This window comes from Urocitellus parryii, chromosome 8, assembly GCF_045843805.1.
Source record: "Urocitellus parryii isolate mUroPar1 chromosome 8, mUroPar1.hap1, whole genome shotgun sequence".
Lineage (NCBI taxonomy): Eukaryota > Metazoa > Chordata > Mammalia > Rodentia > Sciuridae > Urocitellus > Urocitellus parryii.
The window spans coordinates 138,299,576-138,327,236 of NC_135538.1; the positions used below are offsets into that span (position 1 = coordinate 138,299,576).

Here is a 27,661-nt window from a genome sequence, read left to right on the forward strand (position 1 = left end):
AGACTTTTGAGTTTATATAGTAACTTTCTTTTGAAGTGGGCCGTAGGGAGTTTTGCATCTGGAAAGGGAATGATAAATGCTGGGCTTCTGAGTCAACACTGAACATTTATCAAAATAATTTAGGGCTGGGGTGTCACTCAGTGGTAGGGTGCTCGTGTAGTCATGTGCAAGGCCACAGCACTGCAAAATAATAATAATAATAACAACAACAATAATAATTTAAAGAAATAAACAATGACAAATGCTTTTCGGTTCACTGTTTTGAGCTTGGGAAGCACCAAATAATTATGTTTCATTAATGATTTTTGATGTATATTTAAAACTTACTGAATAAAGAAGCATGTGGATATTTTATAGCATCATTATCTCCTATACATCTATGCACACACATTAATATCTAGTCACACACAAACTTGCATGTATACATATTTTTTTTTTCTCAGAAGTCATGATATAGGTTTCAAGGAACCCATTTCTGAATTTCTTCCTCAGTCCAAATAAGGCAAGGAATGTATTTGGCAATCCCCGTTGTTAGGAAATCTTGAAACTTTACCAAATATTTTCGCTTCGAACATACTTGATATTTACATTTTTAGTTTTGCTTTGTTCTTTTCTTTTCTCCTTCCTTCCTTCCTCCCTCCCTCCCTCCCTGACTGGTATTGAATGCCTCTGCTTAAGTGACCCTCCTGCCTCAGCCTCCCGAGTAGCGGAGCGTCTTCACTTTCATCTGAAGCAGAGCTGTGTTTGTCTCTTGGTTCCTTATCCCTGAGACCATAGAAAACTCAAGTCAGTTGCCAACAAGGACACTGAAGGGTACATCTCTTCTCCTTCCCTCTGCAGGCAGAGATGGACTTGGTGGCCTGGGGAGTGGACCTGGCCTCCGTGGAGCAGCACATCAACAGCCACAGGAGCCTCCACAACGCCATTGGAGACTACCGCTGGCAGCTGGACAAAATCAAAGCCGACTTGGTACTTTTCATTCTTCTATTTTAGAATCCGCACCCCCCACCCCCCAAAAAAAAGACAACAACTGAAGGTTTGAGTAATGACTTTCATGGACAATTTTGTCTGAGACAGGCTATTCTGTCTTTCCCAAGAGACTGGAAATTTTTAAAAATCCCATTTCATAAAGGGGAAGGGAAGCCAGATAGACCTTCTGGATCTTGAGGAGGAGCCCATCCCAAGGACAAGAGCATGAGAGCACTCATTTGTTTGCAGTTTGTAAACAAGTGCTTTCGGGGAGATGGGATGGGGGTGGTCCGTTTCTGCAGAAAGCAGAGCATCACTCCTCATGGAGAAAACGGATGATCATACTGTTCGAGACCTTGGCGAGTCCTTTGCTAGGTGGGTTTCCTGACACCCCTCCAGGGCTGGAGGAAAGTCGGACTTGCAGCTGGGTCGAGAATGACCCATAAGATATGAATCTGGTCTTAGGTGCTCAGTTTCCTCCTATATCTCTACACTTTTAAATCACTAACTTTTCCACGTACATCAAAGCTTCTACCTCCCTCCCCCTTTTGGGCCCTATTTTTGTCCACTTGAGGACCTGATCAACTTTCTCCCCTCCTTTCTCCAAGATCTAGGACAACCTAAATCATATTATCAGACTTTTTTTTTTTTTTTTTAAGTTGCAACTAGTGAGTCTTTAAATGACAAAGGTCAGGCCTTTACTTTGTGGCCCTGCTACCAGCCCAGTGAAGGTTTGCTTTCCAAACACCTGGGAGAAGGTCCCCAGGGGTCAAGACTTCATAGAGCAAATACTTCTTTCTACTGAGGCCAGAATGGATAAAAAAGGAGGTTTCGAAGGGCGGCTCTTTCTCTACAAACCCAAGAGGAGAATTAAATAATGACGTGCTTTTCGTCATCTTTTAGCGTGAGAAGTCCGCCATCTACCAGTTGGAAGAGGAGTATGAAAACCTGCTGGTAAGTCAACTTATTTCTGAATTGCCTGTAGTCTTTGTTTTTAATTCAATACAATACTGTTCACTTCCTGGGGTGAGGCACCTGCTCAGTGTCACCCAGAAGACCCTGGAAGTATTCTTACCTCCTTGCTCATGGACGCTAATTTCATTGCTGCTGCTAAGTTTCCTTTAGAAGTAAATTCTGAAAGTATTTTCTTCTTTCTGCAGAGGGTGCCTACAACTATTCCATTTTCAAGTTGTGTTACCTAAATGATGCTTGTTAATAAATACTTGCAGCTAAAGCAGTAAAGTCTTGCCTCTTTTGAATTGCAGCTTTTGGAAGTATTAGCAAAAATACGATGTATTTTCTTTAGATGGTTTCTCATCAGATCCCCATTGTATGACAGATTCTGTATCAATCATGTGATTGATAAGCAGAGAGATTTCCATTCTTCTACCTATTTGTGTCACTTTATCTTCACTTTTCCCACATTTCCTTGTTGGCAGCAGTATTTTTAAAATAATGTGGCTAGTGGTGACAGAACTTTTTTTTTTCCTTGGGGCTGGGATGCATCTTGAATATTGCAGGGGAAGGTGACAGTAGGAAAAACTAGAGTCCTGTTTCCCTCCTTATTGTCTAAAACTATCAGATGCAAACTTTGGTATCTGAATCAAGACCCTTTAGGAGATGGGGGTTCAGTGGTAGAGTATTTTCCTGGCCCTAAGTTTGACCCCTAGCATCATGAAAAAAGAATAAGGAAAAAATCCTCAGGGATTAGGCTGTTGGAGTCTAACGTTGCTGTCCCATTCATCACACGTTTGGACTGGTCCTGTTCCCATGCGAGGCGGTCGGTGACTACACCAGGTTTATAGTCGATACCTGGTCTTGGAATAATTTTGGTGAAGGAGCTTCTGAGGTTTATCTATGACATCTACAGAGGCCACTCTTCATCTGCTTGTGTTATGCTAATACTTCTTCTGAACTTGCTCTGCAGAAAGCGTCCTTTGAGAGGATGGATCACCTGCGACAGCTGCAGAGCATCATCCAGGCCACCTCCCGAGAGATCATGTGGATCAATGACTGCGAGGAGGAGGAGCTGCTGTATGACTGGAGCGACAAGAACACCAACATCGCCCAGAAACAGGAGGCCTTCTCCGTAAGTTCCCCGGGGAGCTGTAGGTACGGCCTCCAGGCTGTTGCCCTGGGAGCTGCTGGGTGGGGAGAGTGGCCTTCTAATAATGTAATCGCCACTTGTCATTTGGCCTCAGAAAAACTATTCCTTTTCTGAAAGCTGTTCATAGCAGTAAGAGAGGCAATACATTTGTTGTTGTTGTTGTTTTCTTAAGAGGCAGGGCCTTCTTATGCTGCCCAGGTGGGTCCCAAACTCTTGGGCTCAAGCAATCCTCCTTCCTTGGCCTCCCAAGTAGCTGGCACCACAAGTGTACCCTACTGCACCTGGATAAATAACTTTTTTTCCCCAATGAGTTTGTTTAATATCCCAGAAGACAGTAGTTCATTAGGTTGGGTGAGAATTCATTCCCTCAGGTAACCTAGGGTCGGGTAGCAACTGTTCTAAAGGTAGATTAAAACCTGGAATTAGGAATTAGAACAGGTTGAGCCGTCTTCATTCAAAATTCTGAAATCCAAAATGCTATAAAATGGGAAACTTTTGCAGTGACCATGTGATGCCCTCAGTGGAAAATTTCACACCTGACCTCATGTGAAAGGTTGCAGACAAAACATAGGCACACAAAAAATATCGTATAAAATTACTTTCAGCCTATGTCCATCAAGGTGTGTATGAAGCATAGAAATGGAAACTGTGTTTAGTTTTGGGTCTCATCCTTAGGGTACGTCGTTACTTATGTGACAGTTTCTAAAATCTGAAAAAAAAATTAAATTTAAAACACTTTGGTCCCAAGCCTTTTGGGTCAAGGATACCCAACTGGTATTTATTACAGCTCTGTCCCTCTACCAGCATGATCTTTGACAGGGAATGTCACCAATCTGAGGCCTTGGTCCCATATTATCCTGTCACGAACATCCTTCCAGCCTTAAAAATGCTGTGATTCTTGAGGAAAACCTACCATGATGTGTTGCATCTTACGACTAAAACACTCAGGGTCACTCCAGGTGAACTGGGCCGCACAGAATAATCACTCAGAGACAGAGATACCTTTTTCTTTGGGTCCCATGACAGCTCCTCGGACCCTAGGGGTCCATGGAAAAGGAAAGAGAAAGAGAGAGAGAGAGAGAGAGAACGTGCTGAACCCTTTTATTGGGGAGAAGCCATTCAAATGAGACCAGGGGTCAGGTTTTGGGGACGTTGAGTCTGGCTTTATGATGTCTGCTGTCAGCAGATTGACTGACCTCTAAGAAGGCCACACCCAAAGGCAGAGCAAGAAAAGGGGACACACAGAGGGAGTTTCTATGGAACATTCTATCCCAAACAGGGAAAAGGGGTAGGATTACAAAAGAACAGGTGAGTGTAGCTCACCCCGGGGGTATGCCTACTCAGAAGACTGGCTTGCTGTCCGAGTGAGGGGAAAAGACCAAGTCACGAGTCATGGCACTACCTTGCCAGACTATAGTGACCTTTCAGATCCCCAAGGTGCAACAGGACTGGAAGGCGTGGTAACTCAATGTGGCTCCCCACAATGATGCTTTGGCATCGTTCATTTCCCAAATGCAGTATGGTGCTTTTCCTCCTCTAAATGTTCGGGCGTGATAGATGTCTAATGGTGACTTGCTCTAAAGAATTTGCTTTTTATCTTTCCATAGATACGTATGAGTCAACTGGAGGTCAAGGAAAAAGAGCTCAATAAGCTTAAACAAGAAAGCGACCAACTCGTCCTCAACCAGCACCCCGCCTCTGACAAAATCGAGGTCAGCTCTGTGAGAGTGACATTTTAGGAAATATTAGATACAAATACAAATCACTCTTGTTTTGCATTGTATTGCAAAAGCCGTCATAGACAGTATGTAATGAACGAGCATGTTCAATTTTAGTGTTCCAATAAAACTTTATTTACAAAACCAAGCAGTGGGCCACATGTGGCTCTTGGGCTGTGCTGTGCTCAAGGCTGATATCAGGTGGTAGCACTGAAATGGCCATGTTGGTTGTTGAATTGCAACTTCCTTATTGGGTGGTCAGAGTCACTGCCTTAAGCCCCCCAGGCTCTCCTGCTGGATGCCTCCACCTCCCTATGATCTAGCACCTGTCCCTCCGCAGGGCTTGATGTGGCAGAGGGACCTCACTCCAGTGCTAGCCTCATTGTCTGTTCTAATTGGTCAGTACCTGTTCCATTTGGATAAGACTTATTTTGACTAAGAGTCCCAATGGTAGGTCTTTATGAAAACTAACTTTAAAATTTGATTTCTCGCATACCAGGAGTTTTTCTCTAGTGGAAAATTCTGTTTTCAGCCATTAGACAAAGTTTGGTAGCCTTAGAGGAGACAAAAAGGTATTTCCTAGCTTTTGTCAGACCCACCCACCGATGCAGGAAGGTGCACCTCTGCCTCTGTGCTGCGAGTGGGAAAAGATAGCTGGTGCTTTTTCCTTTCAGGCATATATGGACACTCTCCAGACACAGTGGAGCTGGATTCTGCAGATCACCAAATGCATTGATGTTCATCTCAAAGAAAATGCTGCCTACTTTCAGGTTTTTATGATTAACAATCCCATTGTCTTTTTAGGTCTTACTACCTTATCTTTTGAGTATGTTTTTTAAAGCCCTGAAAACAATCTTAAAAATATTGCTTAAATCCTATTTATTGGTTTTCAGTTTAGAGAAGCATAATTTGTAAACAGTCACTGAGCCTTTTACTGTCACATACATAAATACTTAATGTTTTCTTTAACCACTTACCAAAGAGAGGCTTAGGGATGAGAGTCCTAGAAACATAACTGCTAAATGATTGTATTAGTCAGATTTCCATCACTATAACAAAATACCCAAGATAATTAATTTATAAAGAGAAAAGGTTTATTTGGGCTCACATTTTTGGAGGTTCCAGTCCATGATTGATAGGTTCTGTTACTTTGGGCCTGTGATGGAGGCAGATATCATGGTAGGGAGCATGTGGTGGAGCAAAACCACCTACATACTAGCCAAGGAGCAAAGGGAGAAAGAGGAAGATTCAGGGTCTCACAGTCATCTTCAAGATCATGCTCACAAATGACTTAAATACCTCCCAGTAGGCCCCATTTCCTAAAGATTCTCTCACCACCCAATGGCACCCCCTGGGGACCATGCCTTCAAAATATGGGCCTCTAAGGGCCATTTGAGAGCCAAACTAGATCTCTAATATTGCTGATGAAGTCACTTTTCATTTAGTCACTTATGAGGCTCACTTTCATCCCTAACAGTTTTTTGAAGAGGCCCAGTCTACTGAATCCTACCTGAAGGGCTTGCAAGACTCCATTAGGAAGAAGTACCCCTGTGACAAGAACATGCCCCTGCAGCACCTGCTGGAACAGATCAAGGAGCTGGAGGTACCGTCTTAGACCAAACTTAGCAGCTACACCCAGGGGAGATCAATGCACGCCAGTCTCAGCCCGCAGTGCTGATTGGTATTGCTGCCCAGTGCATGCCCAGAGCCCGAGCCAGTGTCTTCTTCGTCTTTCAGTAGCTTTTCTCAAAATGAACTTTGCATGCTCAATTACTGTTGAGAGTTTCATTTGCCTTCCAATCCAGACTATTTGCTGAAAACAAAAGTTCAAAGAGCACTGTTTACTTCTCACGAAGTACCTAAGTTCCCAGAAATTCTTCTTTCTTTTTTACTTTCCCTTTGGGAAAACATGCTTCAAATTTGATCACCGTGGTCCTTTCACACAGGGATATTCTTTCCTGCCTGCTTAATTCTTGGTTACATAGATCCTGGAGAGGCTTATAAAAGGTGCTCCTGTTCCCTGCCGACAAATGTGTGGCTTATCACAGCTAATGCAATTACAGTGACTTTTAATTTGTATGTTAGAGTAGCTACATCAATGTCATTTGAAGATCTCCTCTAAAAATTTCAGGGCATCTATGTTCAAGGATGATTTTATTTGCAATTGCAGAAAGAACGAGAGAAAATTCTTGAATACAAGCGTCAGGTGCAGAGCTTGGTAAACAAGTCCAAGAAGATTGTACAGCTGAAACCGAGGAACCCAGACTACAGGAGCAATAAACCCATTATCCTCAGAGCTCTCTGTGACTACAAACAGGACCAGGTGTGTACACAGTTCTTCAAAATGTACAAAAGGTTTTCTTTTCTTTTCATGAAGACTTTTGTCAATTGAGAGCAAAATTTATTCTCAGTTTCAATAAGTAGCCTAGTCATGTCTTTTATATATAAAGCAGCAACCTATTGAACGAATGCAGTGACTCTTTTCTGAGTCAGTGGATAATTTTCAATCATTAGGACAATAGTTCTTTCTTTCTTCTTATTTTTTTCTTTGGGTGCTGAGATTGGACCTAGAACCCATGTCATGCTAAACATGGAATCCACCACTGAGCTACACCCCCACTCAAGACAATAATTTTGAGAACTTTAAAAATTCTTTTTAAGGGTTAATACTTCTTTGGTTTTTTTTTTTTTTTTAGTACCTAAAATGTATTTATTTGTGATCATTCTCATCTTTATGTTTCTGACAAAAGAAATGAGATATGACTGTAGTATGCTGCCTCTAAAGTGAATGTCTTTGCAAATTTTATGCAGTAATTGAGCACACTGATTCTGCAGGCGTGGGTTTCAATATGAGCATTTGTATAGAAAGATGGTTTGGTTTTAATAGTAATTTGTATGATTCCCACAGCTCTGTTTTCTTATAAAATCATGGAGGATCTTAGAAACATATGATTAATTCATCAGATAAACTTTATCAAACATTGAAGTCTGTTCTATTATGTGTTATGTTTTAAGAATTTGTGTGGTGAGAAAATTAAGAAGGAAATTTGAGTGGCAAATGAAATACATAAAAGATCAAGTTTCTTCTGTTTTAACAGTGAGATAGTTGTCATATTTTAAGTAGTCGTGTGTGTGTGTGTGTGTGTGTGTGTGTGTGTGTGTGTGTGTGTGATGCTGGGGATGGAACCCAGGGCCTTGTGCATGCTGGGCAAGTGCTCTGCTATTGGACTACACTCCCAGCCCTTAGGTAGCCATTTTGAGAAGCTATATAGACACTGGAGCTAATTTATAAATGTGTGTAGCTATTTAGAGGCTGGTGTTAATTTATAAATGAAGCTGTTCAGATGCTGGAGATAATTTTAAAAGTTATTTTTCAGGACACCAATACTAGAATGCTTTTTATTTTTAGATTTTCAGAGCAAATGAGTGAGATCCATACCTCCCTCCACCTCCTAGTTAATAATTAATACTAATTATTAATATTAAAATATTCAATAATATTAAAGTCTAATATAGGAAACATGAACTCATGAAAATAGAAACACGTAGGGTGAAGTTTTGCTTCACCAACAGATCTCTTTTTCTTTCTTTTTTTTTTTTTTTTAGTTGCAGGGTGTTTTTTTTTTTTTAAGAAAGAAGGTTGTAGATACTAAATCCAAGTGATATGTTCCTGGTGACTTCCCCAGATTATCAGTCACTTTCCCTAAATCACTTAGTTTGCAGCTCACTTTATAGATGCACCTTCCAGGCTCCCATGGATGATGGAAAGCATCAGCACTGTTGGGTTTTATAAAGGTCGGCTTCATGGGAAGGGTAAAAAGGAACGACTTCCGTCGTTGATGTGTTTTCATCTCTGTTTGTCTTTGGAAAAAAAAAAAAAAAGATGAAAATGTGTTCTGGGGAACACAGCTGAGTGCTGGCTGTTTCCTTGCAGAAAATCGTGCACAAAGGGGACGAGTGCATCCTGAAGGACAACAACGAGCGCAGCAAGTGGTATGTGACGGGCCCGGGAGGCGTGGACATGCTCGTCCCTTCTGTTGGGCTGATCATTCCTCCCCCGAATCCGCTGGCCGTGGACCTCTCTTCCAAGTAAGTTGTCCCACCTGGTCACCCTGGCAGGCATGTGTGTGGGGGTGGGGTGGGATGTGGGATGTGGGGGCGGGGGGAGATGTGCGGAGACAACAAGCTTAGACCAGATTTTCTTTTTTTAAAAAAATCATATTTGCCTCCCAGGAAAGGAACCACGTGAAGGTCACCTTTACTTTGTCTTGCAATTTTATGTTGAAGACCCTAAAAAAAGAAATCAGCCAAGTGAGGTGGATCACACCTATAATCTCAGTGGCTGAGGAGGCAGGAGAATTGTGAATTTAAAGCCAATTTCAGCAATTTAGCAAGGCCCAAAGTTATTTAGCGACACCCTGTCTCAAAATATGAAAGGGGCTGTGGATGTCGCTCTGTGGTTAAGCGCCCCTGGGTTCAATCCCTGGTACAAATAATAAAACCTGACTGTGAGGGGGCTGGGGGGGGCACAGTGAATAATACTTGTCACACACTTTGAAGCTCTTGCTTTGGAGTTCCTCTTGTTAGCAAATCGTTCATTTTGCATGTAGTCCCAAGTGTAAAATTCCTTTAATATCAATACTTGCTTATTAATAGACAGAACATTCATTTTAAAGATTATACCCAGAGAAGATTCTCTTAAACCTTTCAGTGTGGAAATCTGCTACTGTACACGGATTAGAGAGAGTAGCTCAATGACGAGTCCCCATGTCCTCATGAGCAGACTATGGCTGTCATTGGCATCGAATGTGCCTGCCCTGCAACACTAGACCTCTGTCCATCAAAAGTTGCTGACAAACAACACAACCACCCAAAATCCTACTGCATGTTTCATCCAGAATGATTTGAAGGAGCTATTAAAATATAGATAAATTGGGCCGGTACTCTGTAGGGAGTACAGGAGTCCAAATCCATCAAAATGTTGGCAGTGTTAGAAATTAAGCACATACCTGTTACTTTGTAGGGGATTGTTTCAAGTGGGTAAGCACATCCAGATTTCGGTGTGGGTTGAGGTGTGAAAGTCCTACCTAGCCTGTTTTCCCTTTGCGCCTCCCAGGATTGAGCAATACTACGAAGCTATCCTGGCTCTGTGGAACCAGCTGTACATCAACATGAAGAGCCTGGTGTCCTGGCACTACTGCATGATCGACATCGAGAAAATCAGGGCCATGACTATCGCCAAGGTACGTCCCCAGGACCACTCAAACCCAAGGCTTGGTGCATACTAAGCAAGCACTGAGCACCGAGCTCCACCCCCAGCCCCCCAGGGCAACCTGTGAGCTGGTAGTTAGCGCTTTTGCATCTCATCAAGTGAGGATGCCTAGCCTTCCATAGAGGCTCTGATCTGTCCAGTGTAGAACAGGAGGGGCTGGCGGGGTGGCTCGGTGCTGGAGCTCTTACCTAGCATGCACAAGGCCTTGGGTTCATCCCTGGCACTGTGGGGAAAAAAAAAAAAAAAAAAAAACAGATCAAAAACAGCCAGGAGGAGTCAGCCCATGGCTACTTATGAGACAGCAGAAATACTGATTGAAGAAACCTGATGAACTGTGGAAAGGCAAAGTAAGATTCTGGAGCCTGTTCTCCTTAGACAGAATGAACCATGAAGTCATGAATGGCTGACTATCACAGAAGTCAGGGCAGGATGGAACTCTCAGACAAACACGGAAAACACTAGTTACTATATATCAGGGGTTTTTAAGTTGTCTGGAGAATCTTATTTGGGATGTTTTTAGAGGGTCAGGGTTCAGTAAGGAAAGGGACACAGAATGGGCAAATGTTTTTTTGGGGAGGTTCCTCCCTGCTCATTTTTATAGTAAGAGAAGCTTTGCTGTGCTCTAATATTTCATTTAAAGAAAAAAATTCCATAGAAAAAAAATCAGACTAGGCACTGTGGTGCACACCTCTAACCCCGCCTACTCAGGAGACTGAGGCAGGAGGAACACAATTTTGAGGCCAGCCTCGGCAACCTAGTGAGACCCTGTCTTAAATTTTGAAAGAGGGACTGGTATTGTAGCTCAGTTGGTAGAGTGACTGCTCAGAATGTGCAGGACCCTGGGTTCGGTCCCCTATAAATCACTTCTTTCTGATTTACCTTGCCTGACTTAACTTGCAGCTCAAGACCATGCGTCAGGAAGATTACATGAAGACCATATCTGACCTTGAGTTACATTACCAAGAGTTCATCAGAAATAGCCAGGGCTCTGAGATGTTTGGCGATGATGACAAGCGGAAGATGCAGTCTCAGTTCACGGATGCACAGAAGCATTACCAGACCCTGGTCATCCAACTCCCTGGCCATCCCCAGCACCAGACAGGTCAGCCTGGGGCATCTTTCTCTTTGTCTCAAATACGTATGTGGTTTTAAAAAGAAAGTCCTTTGTATGAAACTTGTATCAGATCATTTCTTTGAAAGATATTGTCTTAGTCTGTTTTATGTTGCTATAACAGAGTACTCCAAACTGGGTGATTTATTTAAAAAAAAAACACGTTTATTTAGCTCACAATACTGGTGGCTGGAAAGTGTCTGGTGAAGGAACTCTGACTGAATCACAACAGGAGAAGCAGAAAGGGACATGGTCACATGCAGAACGGGCCACATGCATGGGGAGGCCTCACTTTAGAGCAACATGTTCTCTGGAGAACCAATCTAGTTTCCAGAGATTTACTCCAGTGCCAAGAGAAGGGCATTAATCCCTTCTGAGAGTGGAGCCCCCATAATCTAATCACCTCCCACTAGGCCTCCCCACCTCCTAGAAGTCCCATCACCTCAGTAGTGTTAGATTAGGATCAATATTCCAACATATGAATCTTTGGGGGATTAAGCCTTGTCCAAAGGACCCAAAGTCCTTTACACATTGGATTTCTGGAATCAAATCAAAGGAAGTAGGCCTAATTTTGTGCAGTATCAATGTTTTTTTGAGGCCTTGCCCCCTGCCAGCTGGGAATTCTCTGATTTTTGTGGCCCCCACCCTTTATTTTTCCAGTGACCACAACTGAAATCACTCACGTTGGTTCCTGCCAAGATGCCAACCATAATAAAGTCATTGAGACCAACAGAGAATGTGACAAGCAAGAGACCTGGCTGCTGATGGAGCTCCAGAAGATCCGCAGGCAGATGGAGCACTGTGAGGGCAGGATGTCACTGAAAAACCTCCTGCTGACAGACCAGGGGTCTTCACACCACATCACCGTGAAGATCAATGAGCTCAAGGTGGGTGGGGATCCACTCCGATTCTGCCTGTATTTTTCCATTTATCTGTGATCCGTTAAAGCCTCCTGGTTAGTATGTTTGTAGGCGAATACATTAGCCTGTTTTCTTTTGCTACAGTGAGGATTTTTTTTTAAGGGCAAAAATGATCCTAAAAATCATGGAGCCGTATTGCAGAGTAATAAGCATTGATTGTCAGAAATGTGACGTGTTCACAGTGGAATATTATGCAGTTTTTTAAAAAAAAAGAAAAAATTTTGCTCATTGCAACTGTTATGAATGAACCTGGAGGAGGACAGAGTGCTAAGTGAAATAAGCCAGACACAGATAAGCAGTGCATGACCTCACTTATGGGTGGAACCAGAAAAAGAGTCAGCATCATAAAAATAGAAAGTAGAAGAGTGATTACCAGGAAGTGGTCCCAGGAAGAGACAGGGAGATGGAGGTCAGAGGATACAGAATTGCAGTTGTGTAGGAGAAGTCTAGAGCTCTAGAGTTTTCCAGAAGGAGGGCTACAGGAAATAATATTATGGGAGGCTGAAGCAGGAGGATCACAAGTTCAAGGCAAGCCTCAGTAATTTAGTGAGGACCTGTCTTAAAATAGAAAAGGGTTGGGGATGTAGCTCAGTGGTGAAGCACCTCTGGGTTCAATCCTCAGTACAATAATTCTCAGTATAACACATCCACACACACACACACATAGAAAGAAAGGAAATTTGCTAAGAGAGATTTTCGGTGTTCTTAACACACACACACACACACACACACACACACACTTACACAAAACCTGTGGAAAGCGATGGATATATTAATTTGCTTACCTGAGTACTCATTTCCCAGATGTATATGAGAATTCGAGGTTGTCCACCTGAAGTTACGTATAATAAAAAATAAATTTTCAAAAATCACGCAGTGAATAAGAAGAGCTTTCCTTCCTTTTTGACAGAGTGTACAGAATGACTCGCAAGCCATTGCAGAAGTTCTCAACCAGCTTAAGGACATGCTTGCTAACTTCAGAGGTTCTGAAAAATACTGCTATTTACAGAATGAGGTGTTTGGACTATTCCAGAAACTGGAAAATATCAACGGAGTTTCAGATGGCTACTTAAATAGGTAGGCACAGCCAACACCAAAAGATGTTTTGCTTTTGCCAAGTGACCATCTTGAAGACTTCATTTGCTATGTGTGTGTGGTTCCTGGGGGCTTTGGCCTTACAGATTCTCTCGTCACTAGAAGTTTCCTTAACTCTTCTCTGTGGTCTGTGGTTTGGGGAGGGCATCCTCTAGTCTAAGGAGTTAATTCTTCTTTTCTGCAGTCTTAGAACTCTCCTCACATATCTCAGAATTAAGGTATAGGGCCCAGAATTTGGAGTTCTTCAGTGAAATGTGAAACAGTGGTCAGAATTACAAGAGAGAAAAAGATCACCACTTCCACGGCCTATAAAATAGGCGAAGTGTATTGCATGGCCCCGACGTGGTTCTCCTTCATGAGTGGTGGCGGGAGCTCCCTGCTTGCCCTCTGATGATGTCACTGGGAGTTTTTTCTGCTTCTCTTGCTCTTTCCAGCTTGTGTGCAGTGAGAGCACTCCTACAGGCCATTCTCCAGACGGAAGACATGTTGAAGGTCTATGAAGCCAGGCTCACCGAAGAGGAAACGGTTTGCCTGGACCTGGATAAAGTGGAGGCCTACCGCTGTGGACTGAAGGTAATACCAGCCGCCCAGTTCATGGGAAGTGACAGGGGACCCAGCTCCCAATATACACCTCGCCTAGTTCCCATGAGTGTTGTTTTGATTTTTTTTGTTGTTGTTGTTTATATTGGGATTGAACCCAGTGAACTCTATCACTGAGTTATACCCCCAACCTTTTTTTTTTTTTTAAATATTGAGACAAGTTCTTGCTAGGTTGCTGAGGCTGGCCTTAAACTTGCGGTCTACCTCTCTCAGTCTCCTAAATCACAGGGATTAGCGGCATGCACCACCAATCTGGCTTGTTTTTCTCTAATTTTCTGAAGTGCATTTTACTTTTAGAACAGTTCCAGATTTATGGAAAAAATTGACAAGATAGTACAGAGAGTCGTATATCCTGCCCCTAGTTTCTCCTGTTACTAGCATCTTAAAATTGTACAAAATATTTGTTACGATGATGAATCAATATTGATATATTAATATGGACTGAAGTCCATACTTTATTCAGACTTCCTCCATTTCATGAGTTGTGAGCATTCCCGGCTTTCACTGGCCACACATGTTGATACCAGTTGTCACCTCTGGAACTCTGTTTCCCAGCGTGTATTAGCAGGAACTCTATGAGAAAGTAATTTGTGGAGGGGTGGTTTCGGGTATAGTGAGTCTAACTGATGTCTTTACTATGGAGCTCCTCAGAACCTTTAATATGTTCACAGGCATTATAATTATTCAGGAATAGTATGTCATGTTTAGCAGTTCTCAAGCCAATTTACACCCTGGCTGCTTCTTCTTCTTCTTTTTTTTCTTTTTTTTTTTAACCAGGGTAGCACAGGGAACTAGATCACTGGAATAAATCCTGAGAAACAGAAATTCAGTAAATGTATTTCCCTGGGTTGATTATCACTAAAACATATGAATAAAGACTTCAGTAAACTTTCTCTTTTCTTTGCAGTACTGAGAATTGACCCCAGGGTCTTATATATTCCAACCCACTCTCCCACTGAGCTACATCCTGAACCCCCAAACTTTTTTGTTGTTTGTTTTTATTTAGTGATTTGTGGTGTAGCATCGAGTAGGAGAAGAGATTAATTTGTATGTGCTCATTTCTTTTCTTTTAAAAATCTCTTGCAGAAAATAAAAAATGACTTGAACTTGAAGAAGTCGTTGTTGGCCACCATGAAGACGGAACTGCAGAAAGCCCAACAAATACACTCTCAGACCTCCCAGCAGTATCCGCTTTATGACCTGGATCTGGGCAAATTCAGTGAAAAAGTCACACAGCTGTCAGATCGCTGGCAAAAAATCGATAAACAGATAGACTACAGGTGTGCCAACCCCATCCCAGTTTCTCCTCTGCTGGTGGTGCCAGTGGATAATGCCACTTGAAGCATTTTATTTTTGCTACCAAAAATAATGCTTTGGTCTTGTGCACAAATGAAACCCTAATAGGTGCTCTTCTCAAAACAGAGAGTAGATCCCAATAGCCTTCCAAGGACTTCAAGAAATAGCAGAAGTCATTGTACAAGTTCTTTTAGGCCCTGTCAACTCATGTGATGACCATTAGAAGGAGGAGTGGCTTTGAATGAATTTTTGTCCAAAAATTAAATTGTTTGCAAAGGAAATACCTTACTGCAAATGAGGGTCTAAAAACATCTACCGACAAAGGTCTACTAAATTGCCTTGCTTATTGCTTATTTTAAGTGCTTTTTAAAATCATCCTGGAGCTGTGACCCATATGCAATTCACTCATTTAAAAACACAATTCAGCAGATTTTAGTATATTCAGAGTTGTGCAAAGACCACAACCTGATTTTGGGGGTGGTGGTGCAGGGAATGGAACTCAGGGCTTTGCCTGTGGTAGGCAAGTGCTCTACCACTGAGCCACATCCCCAGCCTTACAACATGAGTGTGGAACATTTTCATTACTCCCCAGAGAAACCTGTATCCAGGGATAGTCACTCCCCTTCTCTCCCAGTCCCCAGTTCTAGACAATCACTGAGCTGCTTTCTGTCACTCTACATCTGTCCATTCTGGACACTTGGTATAAATGGAATCATACAATATATGGCCTTGGGCTTATTTCACATAGTGTAAATGCTTCCAAGGTTTATTCACATTGTACCAGTTCTTATTTTTTTTCTTTAAATTTTCTCTCTCTCTTTCCTTTTTTCACTTCTTTTTATAGCCAGATAGTATCCCATTGCTTGGCTACTCCACGTGTTCTTTATCCTTTCGTCGTTTGACGGCTACTTGGGATGGTCCCAGTTTGGGGATACCGTGGGAAGTGCTGTTGTGAATGTCCGTGCGGGCACGTGTTCACAGTGGAATTGCTGGTGGCTCAGTCTGTACCTATTTTAGGAATAATAGCAGCGACCTTAATAATTTTGTTCCATCTATTTTTCCCAGATTGTGGGACCTTGAGAAACAAATCAAACAACTAAGGAATTATCGTGATAACTACCAGAGTTTCTGCAAGTGGCTACACGATGCCAAGCGCCGCCAGGATTCCTTGGAGTCCATGAAATTTTCCGACTCCAACACCGTCATGCGGTTTTTGAACGAGCAGAAGGTATAAGACAATTTGTCATTCCATAGTTGTTTTGAGATTAATTGGGTGTAGGCTGAACTTTCCTCTGGTTTTCACAGCAGTACCTTCATTTGAGATGATATGTATTTCACATTATAAATCCATTTTGCTTTTAAAAAATGCCCCAGTGAATAGTGACAGAGGTATTTAGAAACTAGTGTCATTAGGGATGCAGAAATAATGCAATATTGTTCTTTGCATGTTTTAATAAAGTAGCTTTAAGTAACCCCTTATAAATAATGATAATGATGATGATGATGATGATGATGATGATGATTTTCCTGATCCTAAATGTAACTGAAAGCAAGAGGCTGGTATGTGTAGTTATAATTAAAAAAAAAAAAAAAGAAAGAAAGAAAAAAAAAAGAAACCAGTAACCATGGAAAAAAGAGTGAAAGAACATTTATATTAAAAACTCTGGATGCCTTAACATTTATAAAATTGTATTCTTTGTATAGAACTTGCACAATGAAATATCTGGAAAACGAGACAAATCAGAAGAAGTACATAAGGTCGCTGAACTTTGTGCAAATTCCATTAAGGTATGTTGGTTTCATTAAGCATGTTGGTGTAGGGGCTGGGGTTGTGGCTCAGTGGTAGAACGCTTGCCTAGCACGCGTGATGCATTGGGTTCGATCCTCAGCACCACATAAAAATAAATAAAATAAAGGTATTATGTCCATCTACGACTAAGAAGAATACTTTTAAAAAAAGGGATGTTGGTGTTTTGTCAGGATTCTTATTGCTGCATTATTTGCTTTAAAGATTATAAACTTTTGAGGGTAGTGATTATGACTTCTCTGTTTTCTCTTCCTGAACAAACCATAAAAGTTTGTTATCTACTAACTTGAATTCATTGCATATTGGTGCTGTCTCTGGAACTGGCTAGTCTTTATTCTTGAGACATGCTTCATTTAATAACATAATATTAGCTGCTTGGACCCTACAGTGCAACACAGTCTTTGGGGTGGGTGATTAGAAATAATTTGAGGATTTAAATGTGAAATTGTAGCTATTAGTGACAACTCAAAACTTTTGAGTCCATTAGGAATGTTTTTCTAAGGTTGGGGTATACTTGGGTGATAGAGCCCTTGCCTCGCATGCTTGAGGCCCTGGGCTTCATCACAAGCATTGCCCCCTCCCCCCCAGAAAAATGTTTTCTTAAACTTTTCTTCTGTAGGATTATGAACTCCAGCTGGCATCGTATACCTCCGGCCTGGAAACTCTACTGAACATACCCATCAAGAGAACCATGGTTCAGTCCCCATCTGGGGTGATTCTGCAAGAGGTACATGTGGTTACAGATCCCTTAGAGTCCACCCTTCCTTCTGTCTCCCATTTCCCTGTTTTTTGCCTGTTTATCCTGAAGTCATCCCTATTATAGGATATCCACCAAAAAAAATGTTTTCATAGCAGGTTATGCCCCCTTCACTGTGAGTCATCAATACATGACACATTTTAGGAAATGATCAGTGGAGTCTGAGTATATCATTTAATATGTTAGTCTTTACAGAAATTGGATTTAAATTTCTGGGTTTGGTGAAGGAGACTTCTAAAAAGTGGGAATTATATATAGGGGGAGTAAGTTTCTAAAAGACAACTTTTCCCCAAAGATTTTAGAGAATATCAACCATCAGATGGTTTAGGGGGGAAAAAATCCTAGAGCAACAAGAATGGAGTATAAATGTTTTAGACCCTTTGTTTTGCTGTTCTTCTAGATTTTGGAACAAGCATACATGAAAGAAAGGAATTTACTTTTTAAATTATAATGTCAATATTTCATTATCTTAGAAAGCAAAATTCATCAGCCTGCATAGAATGCATATAATTTTTTTAAATGATATATATAATGTTTTTTTTTCCCTTTTCTTCCTTTTCTCTAAGGCTGCAGAGATTCATGCTCGGTACATAGAACTGCTTACAAGGTCTGGAGATTATTATAGATTCTTAAGTGAGATGCTGAAGAGTTTGGAAGATCTGAAGGTATTGACTTTATTTCCATGGAGTATCAAAAAAATAAAATAGAGCCGGGCACAATGGTGCATGCCAGTAATCCCAGCTACTTGGGAGACCGAGGCAGGAGGATTGCAAATTTGAGACCAGCCTCTGAAATTTATCGAGATTCTATCTCAAAAATTAAGAGGTCTGGAGATGTAGCTCAGTGATGCAGCACCCTGGGTTCAATCCCAGTACCAGGAAAAATAGAAGAAAAGAAAATAGAATAGAATGGTATTATTACTATGTCATTATTGTGGATTTAGAAACAGATAAAACTGAATTTCCAGTAAAAATTCAATGTAATACAGTTTGTGAGTTTGGGATTAGTCCGATGCTCCTCTAAATGGATTTAGATATTTGCAATATTGCAGCCACTTAATTTTGCTGGAAAAAAAAACAACAATAATTTCTAGGTGTTCGGTCAAGGATTTTGCTTTATTTCTTTGTGTAAAATTTTGGGTAAGTACATCCTGGACTAGCTGGATTTGAATCTTTCATGTTGAATAACTACTCAATTGACTCCTCCTTTCTAATACTGGAATTGAGTTTATGGGGGAAATAAAAGGAACATCTGGCTGCAATCCCAGCAACTCAGGAGTCTGAGGCAGGACGATCACAATTCAAGGACAGCTTCAGCAACTTTTGTGAGATGTTTAGCAGCTTAGCAAGACCCTGGTCTCAAAATAAGAAATAAAGGGATGGGGATATAGCTCAGTTGGTACAATGCTTGCCTCGCATGCACAGGACCCTGGGTTCAATCCCTAGCACCCCAAAATAAATAAATAAATAGGCTGAGGATGTCACTCAGTGGTAAAGCACTCTGAGTTCAACCCCTGGTACCAACCAAACAAAATCCCAAACCCCACAAACCCAAAATCCCAAACCCCTCGTATGAAATCATACACTTTTAATCTTGAAAGAAATGATTCTATTTTATAGATGAGGAAGCTGAGGCTCAAAGAACACCTGTCATTCTGAGTTTATGCAAGAGGTTGATGGGAAAATTGGGAAGAGGCTCGAGATTTCTTGAGCTTTCGTCTAAGTAGTCTTTGCCTCATCACTGTGAGTGTGTTGGTGGGTGTGTAAAGATCAAGAAGAATGTACATCGGTCTGGGAGGGGAAACATACTACTTCTGTCTCGCGGTGCCAGGTGCTTTTCTTGCAACCTCACTTTCTCCTTTCGCTTCCGCAGCTGAAAAACACCAAAATCGAAGTTTTGGAAGAGGAGCTCCGACTGGCCCGAGATGCCAACTCGGAAAACTGCAACAAGAACAAATTCCTGGATCAGAACCTGCAGAAATACCAGGCGGAGTGTTCCCAGTTCAAAGCGAAGCTCGTGAGCCTGGAGGAGCTGAAGAGACAGGCCGAGCTGGACGGGAAGTCGGCCAAGCAAAATCTGGACAAGTGCTACGCCCAGATCAAAGAGCTCAACGAGAAGATCACCCGGCTGACCTACGAGATCGAAGACGAGAAGCGCCGGAGAAAGACGGTGGAGGACAGATTCGACCAACAGAAGAACGACTATGACCAGCTGCAGAAAGCCAGGCAGTGCGAAAAGGAGAACCTGGGCTGGCAGAAACTAGAGTCTGAGAAAGCCATCAAGGAGAAGGAGTACGAGATAGAGAGGTTGAGGGTTCTTCTGCAGGAGGAGGGCGCCCGGAAGAGAGAATATGAAAATGAGCTGGCAAAGGTAAGAAACCACTATAATGAGGAGATGAGTAATTTAAGGAACAAGTATGAAACAGAGATTAACATTACGAAGACCACCATCAAGGAGATATCCATGCAGAAAGAGGATGATTCCAAAAATCTCAGAAACCAGCTGGACAGACTCTCCAGGGAGAACCGAGATCTGAAGGATGAGATCGTCAGGCTCAATGACAGCATCCTGCAGACCACCGAGCAGCGGAGGAGGGCGGAAGAGAATGTCCTTCAGCAGAAAGCCTGCGGCTCCGAGATCATGCAGAAGAAGCAGCAACTGGAGATCGAACTGAAGCAGGTCATCCAGCAGCGCTCGGAGGACAACGCCCGGCACAAGCAATCGCTGGAAGAGGCCGCCAAGACCATTCAGGACAAAAATAAGGAGATCGAAAGGCTCAAAGCCGATTTTCAGGAAGAGGCCAAGCGCCGCCGGGAATATGAAAACGAACTGGGTAAGGTAAGGAACAGTTACGATGAGGAGATCATTAGCTTGAAAAACCAGTTCGAGACCGAGATCAACATCACCAAGACCACCATCCACCAGCTCACCATGCAGAAGGAAGAGGACACCAGTGGCTACCGGGCCCAGATAGACAATCTCACCAGAGAAAACAGGAGCTTATCCGAGGAGATAAAGAGGCTAAAGAACACCTTAGCCCAGACCACTGAGAATCTCCGGCGGGTTGAAGAAAACATCCAGCAGCAAAAGGCCACGGGCTCGGAGATGTCTCAGAGGAAACAGCAGCTGGAGATCGAGCTGAGACAGGTCACTCAGATGCGAACCGAGGAGAGCATGAGATACAAGCAGTCCCTGGACGACGCTGCCAAGACCATCCAGGATAAAAACAAGGAGATAGAGAGGCTAAAACAACTGATAGAGAAAGAAACGAATGAAAGGAAATGTCTGGAAGACGAGAATGTGAAATTGCAAAGGGTCCAGTATGACCTGCAGAAGGCCAACAGTAGCGCGTCGGAGACCATAAGCAGATTGAAGGTTCAGGAGCAAGAGCTGACGCGCCTGAGAATCGACTACGAAAGGGTCTCCCAGGAGAGGACCCTGAAGGATCAGGATATCACGCGGTTCCAGAGCTCCCTGAAGGATCTGCAGCTGCAGAAGCAGAAAGTGGAGGAGGAGCTGAATCGGCTCAAGAGGACGGCCTCCGAAGACTCTTCCAAGAGGAAGAAGTTGGAAGAAGAGCTGGAGGGCATGAGGCGGTCTTTGAAAGAGCAAGTCATCAAAATCACCAACCTGACCCAGCAGCTGGAGCAGGCGTCCATTGTCAAGAAAAGGAGCGAGGATGACCTCCGGCAGCAGAGGGACGTGTTGGAGGGCCACCTCAGGGAGAAGCAGAGGACCCAGGAGGAGCTGAGGAGGCTGTCCTCCGAGGTGGAGACCCTGAGGCGGCAGTTGCTCCAGGAGCAGGAAAACGTCAAGCAGGCTCACGTGAGGAACGAGCATTTCCAGAAGGCCATCGAGGATAAGAGCAGAAGCCTAAACGAAAGCAAGATAGAAATCGAGAGGCTGCAGTCACTCACCGAGAACCTGACCAAGGAGCACCTGATGCTGGAGGAAGAACTGCGGAACCTGAGGCTGGAATACGATGAGCTGCGCCGGGGCCGCAGCGAGGCGGATAGTGATAAAAACGCCACCATCTCGGAGCTCAGGAGCCAGCTGCAGATCAGCAACAACCGGACCCTGGAACTGCAGGGGCTGATTAATGATTTACAGAGAGAGAGGGAAAATTTGAGACAGGAAATTGAGAAATTCCAAAAGCAGGCTTTAGAGGTATTCACAAATATTTGATCACAGCTTCACTCTTTCTCAAATGATTCACTCTACGGTCATCTCTCTCCTGAACTGTGCTCTTGCTACTGACGTGGATGCTTCTAGAATGTCTGATTTTTCTTTTGATGGCTTAACTGCTACCTGTCCAAAGTCCAGATAACTGCTTTAAAATAATTTCAATGCCCTTCATCCTTCCTCCTAGAGTTACGTCACTTGTCAGTCTGTGTGGAGCCTATATTTGGCCCAGTTCTTAAGAACTTGAGCATGGCCTGGCATGGTGGCGCATGCCTGTCATCCCAGCAGCTGGGGCGGCTGAGGCAGGAGGATTCAAGTTCAAAGCCAGCCTCAGCAAATTAGCGAGGCCCTAAGCATCTTAGAGAAATCCTATTTCTAAATGAAATATTTCAAAAGGACTTGGGAGGTGGCTCAGTGGCTAAGCTCCCCTGAGTTCAATCCCTGGTACCCAAAAAGAAAAAGAAAACTTGAGCATAAGAATGACATGTAAGATCACTTTCTCTGACTGTACTCCTTTGCTTTCTAGAAAGTAGCTCTTGGCTGGGGTGGAGCTCAGCAGCAGAGCGTGTGCTTAGCATGCACAAGGTCTTGGATTCAATCCCTAGCACCAAAAAATTAAAATAAATAAATAACCAGAATTTAAAATGAATAAATAAGTAAGATAGTGAACTGGGATGTACATTTTAAATTTGAACTTTTTTTCAAATCCACATTAAAGCATTTTTCTGTGCGATTTTAAAATCACCTTTCCTTGCTTGCTTAGATGATTTTTCTGCATGCATTTTTCTGCTCTCTTCTGTGCCTCACTTTTTTTTTTAATTGGTGCATGATGTTCCGTTCTCTTTTGATCATGATCCTAGTGTTTCTTTCTGTTTGTCCTTTCTTCTTTTAACCCCTTATTTAAAGATAACTTCTTTGACTTCTAATACATTTGACCTCCGCAGACAATATTTGTGTGGGATTGGGTGTGGGTGTGTGTGTATATCTGTATGTTGCTATTGCTTTCTTAAACACGTTAACCTAGCTGTAGCAGGTGAGAAGTAGATATAGCAGGGATGATAACCTGGATCAAAACTCCCCATAGGTTTTTTGAACTATGATTACTTTGAAGAGTAAGGTCTACAACTTCTAGTTCTTTCTATGGGAAAAAAAAAGGAAAATAAACAGTAAGTACGAAGCCATCTATCAGAGTGGCAAGATATATTTACAGAACTCTTCCATGAATTTATAAGATTACGAGTAAACGGTATATCCAGGGGAAGCACAGAAAGGAAAAATAAGTAAACAAGTTAAAAAAGATACAGGAAGGGAAGTGAAATGACGATGGTCCCATGATATGATCAAAATGTTATTTTTCTCCGTTTTCTTTTTTTAATTCTAGGCATCTAACAGGATTCAGGAATCCAAGAGTCAGTGCACTCAGGTGGTGCAGGAAAGAGAGAGCCTTCTGGTGAAAATCAAAGTCCTGGAGCAAGACAAGGCGAGGCTGCAGAGGCTGGAGGACGAGCTGAACCGTCTGAAATCATCCCTAGAGGCCGAGAGCAGGGTGAAGCAGCGTCTGGAGAGTGAGAAACAGCAGATCCAGAATGACCTGAACCAGTGGAAAACCCAGTACTCCCGCAAGGAGGAGGCGATTCGGAAGATAGAGGCGGAAAGAGAAAAGAGCGAGAGGGAGAAGAACAGCCTTAGGAGTGAGATCGAAAGACTCCAGGCAGAGATCAAGAGGATTGAAGAGAGGTGCCGCCGCAAGCTGGAGGATTCCTCCAGGGAGACGCAGTCCCAGCTGGAGACGGAGCGCAGCAGGCTTCAGAGAGAGATCGACAAACTCAGGCAGCGCCCCTACGGGTCCCACCGGGAGACCCAGACCGAGTATGAGTGGACCGTCGACTCCTCCAAGCTGGTGTTTGACGGCCTCAGGAAGAAGGTGACGGCCATGCAGCTGTACGAGTGCCAGCTGATTGACAAAGCAACCTTGGACAAACTGTTGAAGGGCAAGAAGTCGGTGGAAGAAGTCGCTTCTGAAATCCAGCCTTTCCTCCGGGGTGCCGGAGCCATCGCCGGAGCGTCTGCTTCTCCTAAGGAAAAATACTCTTTGGTAGAGGCCAAGAGAAAGAAGCTAATCACCCCGGAATCGACTGTCATGCTTCTGGAGGCCCAGGCGGCTACGGGTGGCATCATTGATCCCCATCGGAATGAGAAGCTGACCGTGGACAATGCCATCGCTCGGGACCTCATCGATTTCGATGACCGCCAGCAGATCTATACGGCCGAAAAAGCCATCACTGGTTTTGATGACCCATTTTCAGGCAAGACGGTGTCTGTTTCAGAAGCCATCAAGAAGAATTTGATCGACCGAGAAACGGGAATGCGTCTGCTGGAAGCCCAGATCGCTTCAGGGGGTGTAGTCGACCCCGTGAATAGTGTCTTTTTGCCAAAGGATGTCGCCTTGGCCCGTGGGCTGATTGACAGAGATTTGTATCGGTCCCTGAATGATCCCCGAGATAGTCAGAAGAATTTCGTGGATCCGGTCACCAAAAAGAAGGTCAGTTACATGCAACTGAGGGAAAGGTGCAGAATCGAACCCCACACGGGTCTGCTCTTGCTGACGGTACAGAAGAGAAGCATGTCCTTCCAGGGAATCAGACAGCCCGTGACCGTCACCGAATTGGTCGATTCTGGTATATTGAGACCGTCCACTGTCAATGAACTGGAATCAGGTCAGATTTCTTATGATGAGGTTGGTGAGAGGATTAAGGACTTCCTCCAGGGTTCCAGCTGCATAGCAGGAATATACAATGAGACCACAAAACAGAAGCTTGGCATTTACGAGGCCATGAAAATCGGCTTGGTGCGGCCCGGTACTGCTCTGGAGTTGCTGGAAGCCCAAGCTGCCACCGGCTTTATCGTGGATCCTGTTAGCAACTTGAGGTTACCTGTGGAGGAAGCCTACAAAAGAGGTCTGGTGGGCATAGAGTTCAAAGAGAAGCTCCTGTCTGCAGAAAGGGCCGTCACTGGTTATAACGACCCTGAAACTGGAAACATCATCTCTCTGTTCCAAGCCATGAACAAGGAACTCATCGAAAAGGGCCACGGCATCCGCTTACTGGAAGCCCAGATCGCCACTGGAGGGATCATTGACCCGAAGGAGAGCCATCGTTTACCCGTTGACATGGCGTACAAGAGGGGCTACTTTAATGAGGAGCTCAGTGAGATTCTTTCAGATCCCAGTGATGACACCAAAGGATTCTTTGATCCCAACACTGAAGAAAACCTTACCTACCTGCAACTCAAAGAAAGATGCATTAAGGATGAAGAGACGGGGCTCTGTCTTCTGCCCCTGAAAGAAAAGAAGAAACAGGTGCAGACCTCACAAAAGAATACCCTCAGGAAGCGCAGAGTGGTCATCGTTGACCCAGAAACCAATAAGGAGATGTCTGTCCAGGAGGCCTACAAGAAGGGCCTGATCGATTATGAAACCTTCAAAGAACTGTGCGAGCAGGAATGTGAGTGGGAAGAAATAACCATCACGGGATCAGATGGCTCCACCAGGGTGGTCCTGGTGGACAGGAAGACAGGCAGTCAGTATGACATTCAGGATGCTATTGACAAGGGCCTCGTCGACAGGAAGTTCTTTGATCAGTACCGATCGGGCAGCCTGAGCCTCACCCAGTTTGCCGATATGATCTCCTTGAAAAACGGCATCGGCAACGGCGGCAGCGGCATGGGCACCAGTGTCAACGATGATGTTTTCAGCAGCTCCCGACACGAGTCGGTGAGTAAGATTTCCACCATCTCCAGCGTCAGGAATTTAACCATCAGGAGCAGCTCCTTTTCCGACTCCCTGGAAGAATCCAGCCCCATTGCGGCCATCTTTGACACAGAAAACCTGGAGAAGATCTCCATCACAGAAGGTATAGAGCGAGGCATTGTGGATAGCATCACCGGGCAGAGGCTTCTGGAAGCTCAGGCCTGCACTGGGGGCATCATCCACCCGACCACCGGCCAGAAGCTGTCTCTTCAGGATGCGGTCTCCCAGGGTCTAATTGACCAAGATATGGCCACCCGGCTGAAGCCTGCCCAGAAGGCCTTCATTGGCTTTGAAGGTGTGAAGGGGAAGAAGAAGATGTCGGCCGCAGAAGCAGTGAAAGAAAAATGGCTCCCCTATGAGGCAGGTCAGCGCTTCCTGGAGTTCCAGTACCTCACTGGCGGCCTCGTGGACCCCGAGGTGCATGGAAGGATAAGCACCGAAGAAGCCATCAGAAAGGGGTTCATCGACGGCCGAGCGGCTCAGAGGCTGCAAGACACCAGCAGCTACACCAAAATCCTCACCTGCCCCAAAACCAAGTTAAAAATATCCTATAAGGATGCCATGAATCGCTCGATGGTAGAGGATATCACAGGGTTACGCCTTCTGGAAGCGGCCTCCGTGTCGTCCAAGGGCTTACCCAGCCCTTATAACATGTCCTCAGCCCCAGGCTCCCGCTCTGGCTCCCGCAGTGGGTCCCGAAGTGGGTCCCGCTCTGGCTCCCGCAGTGGCTCCCGGAGGGGAAGCTTTGATGCCACAGGAAATTCTTCCTACTCTTATTCCTACACATTTAGCAGTAGCTCTATTGGGCACTAGTGGTCAGTGGGAAATGGTTGCTCTACCTTGGATCCATTTAAATGAATGTCTATTTTATTAAGTAACAAACCAAAAAAAAATAATAATAAAAAGAAAGATAGAAAGAAGAAGACCGGGTGCTTGCAGTATAGCGATAGAACTTTCTGTGCTTTAAGATAGCCATGGTTGAAATCAAGGAATAAAGGCTGTGCTGGCTTCTTATCTTTTGAGTTCTTCTTAACTAACGTAGTACACTTCAATGGTAGTGTATATGGAGTGGTGATCACTTGTAAGGATAGCACAAATTGAATTTAGCATTTGTTCCTTCTCTTCTGTGTTTAGCTTTTTGATCAGTTCTTGAATTTTTTTTTTTTTTTTTTTGGCCTCTAAGGCAGATTTATATTCTTGGAGACAATACTTAAATTCATCTCTGATGTGCTAATTATCATTCTGTTTCTCCTCTACATAGTTCCATTTTCTGTATTAGGAGAAAATTACTCCCACTCCCACCGTTCCCCACCCAACCACCCACCCCAAGCATTTTGGAGTCAGTTTCCTTTAGTTTAAGAATGTGGATTTTGTAATCCATATACCCTTTAATGCACCTGTTTGGTTTGGTATTACTTTGACTATGGGCATCATAGCAGCCATCTTTGCTTTTCTTTGGTTGGAGTTTCCTGTTTATTTTGCTGGTCGTTTTCTATGTACTTTTAAAAGGTGTCTCTATGAAGTTTGCTGATCTGGCAATAAACATTTAGACTATGGAAGTTTTGTGTGTTGATTTCATAGTACGGTCAATAGTATGTACACAGAAGGGCATTTAGCAGCAGCGTTATATTTATCATAAAACAGGTCTAAATTGATTGTTTACTAAATAACCTAATAGAAGAAGGACATTACAATTCTATGTCTCTTTGCAATTCTTGTTAGAAAGTGGTCTTCTGAAGATAGTTCTTTCTACACGTTTTACCTGCTGTGTATCAGGTGGAATCTTTGGAAGGAAGCCAGTGGAAATAGGTCACTTCAAAAGTTAAAAACCTGCCCTGGCTTATTCTGGACAGTGGGTACCAAGAAGCATTGGCAAAAGTCACTGTCATAAAAATGAAAAATCACTAAGTGGCTAAGATGACTTTTGGGGATAACTTCAAAACAGATAGTGTTTCCCAGCAGCTTGGGAGGCTGAGGCAGGAGGATCACAAGTTCAAAGCCAGCCTCAGCAATTTAGTG

At 43.5% G+C, this 27,661-nt stretch overlaps 1 protein-coding gene across 3 annotated transcripts in view; it reads left to right on the top strand.

Annotated features, from left to right (window-relative positions):
• Positions 1-26,455, top strand: part of Dsp (desmoplakin) — a 46,710-nt gene extending 20,255 nt beyond the window's left edge. Inside the window, exons 5-24 of one of the 3 annotated variants that reach the window (XM_026384627.2) lie at positions 841-969; positions 1,873-1,923; positions 2,897-3,058; positions 4,684-4,788; positions 5,469-5,564; positions 6,272-6,397; positions 6,965-7,117; positions 8,729-8,883; positions 9,911-10,037; positions 10,967-11,168; positions 11,838-12,064; positions 13,008-13,174; positions 13,627-13,765; positions 14,879-15,072; positions 16,154-16,316; positions 16,793-16,876; positions 17,515-17,622; positions 18,219-18,317; positions 19,525-20,022; positions 23,216-26,455. In XM_026384627.2, the coding sequence (XP_026240412.2) occupies positions 841-969; positions 1,873-1,923; positions 2,897-3,058; positions 4,684-4,788; positions 5,469-5,564; positions 6,272-6,397; positions 6,965-7,117; positions 8,729-8,883; positions 9,911-10,037; positions 10,967-11,168; positions 11,838-12,064; positions 13,008-13,174; positions 13,627-13,765; positions 14,879-15,072; positions 16,154-16,316; positions 16,793-16,876; positions 17,515-17,622; positions 18,219-18,317; positions 19,525-20,022; positions 23,216-26,455 (6,225 nt within the window). Of the gene's footprint in view, positions 1-840; positions 970-1,872; positions 1,924-2,896; positions 3,059-4,683; positions 4,789-5,468; positions 5,565-6,271; positions 6,398-6,964; positions 7,118-8,728; positions 8,884-9,910; positions 10,038-10,966; positions 11,169-11,837; positions 12,065-13,007; positions 13,175-13,626; positions 13,766-14,878; positions 15,073-16,153; positions 16,317-16,792; positions 16,877-17,514; positions 17,623-18,218; positions 18,318-19,524; positions 21,820-23,215 lie in introns of all 3 variants that reach the window. The other 2 variants (XM_026384625.2, XM_026384626.2) reach the window with 2 other exon arrangements.
• The last annotated feature ends 1,206 nt before the right edge of the window (positions 26,456-27,661 follow it).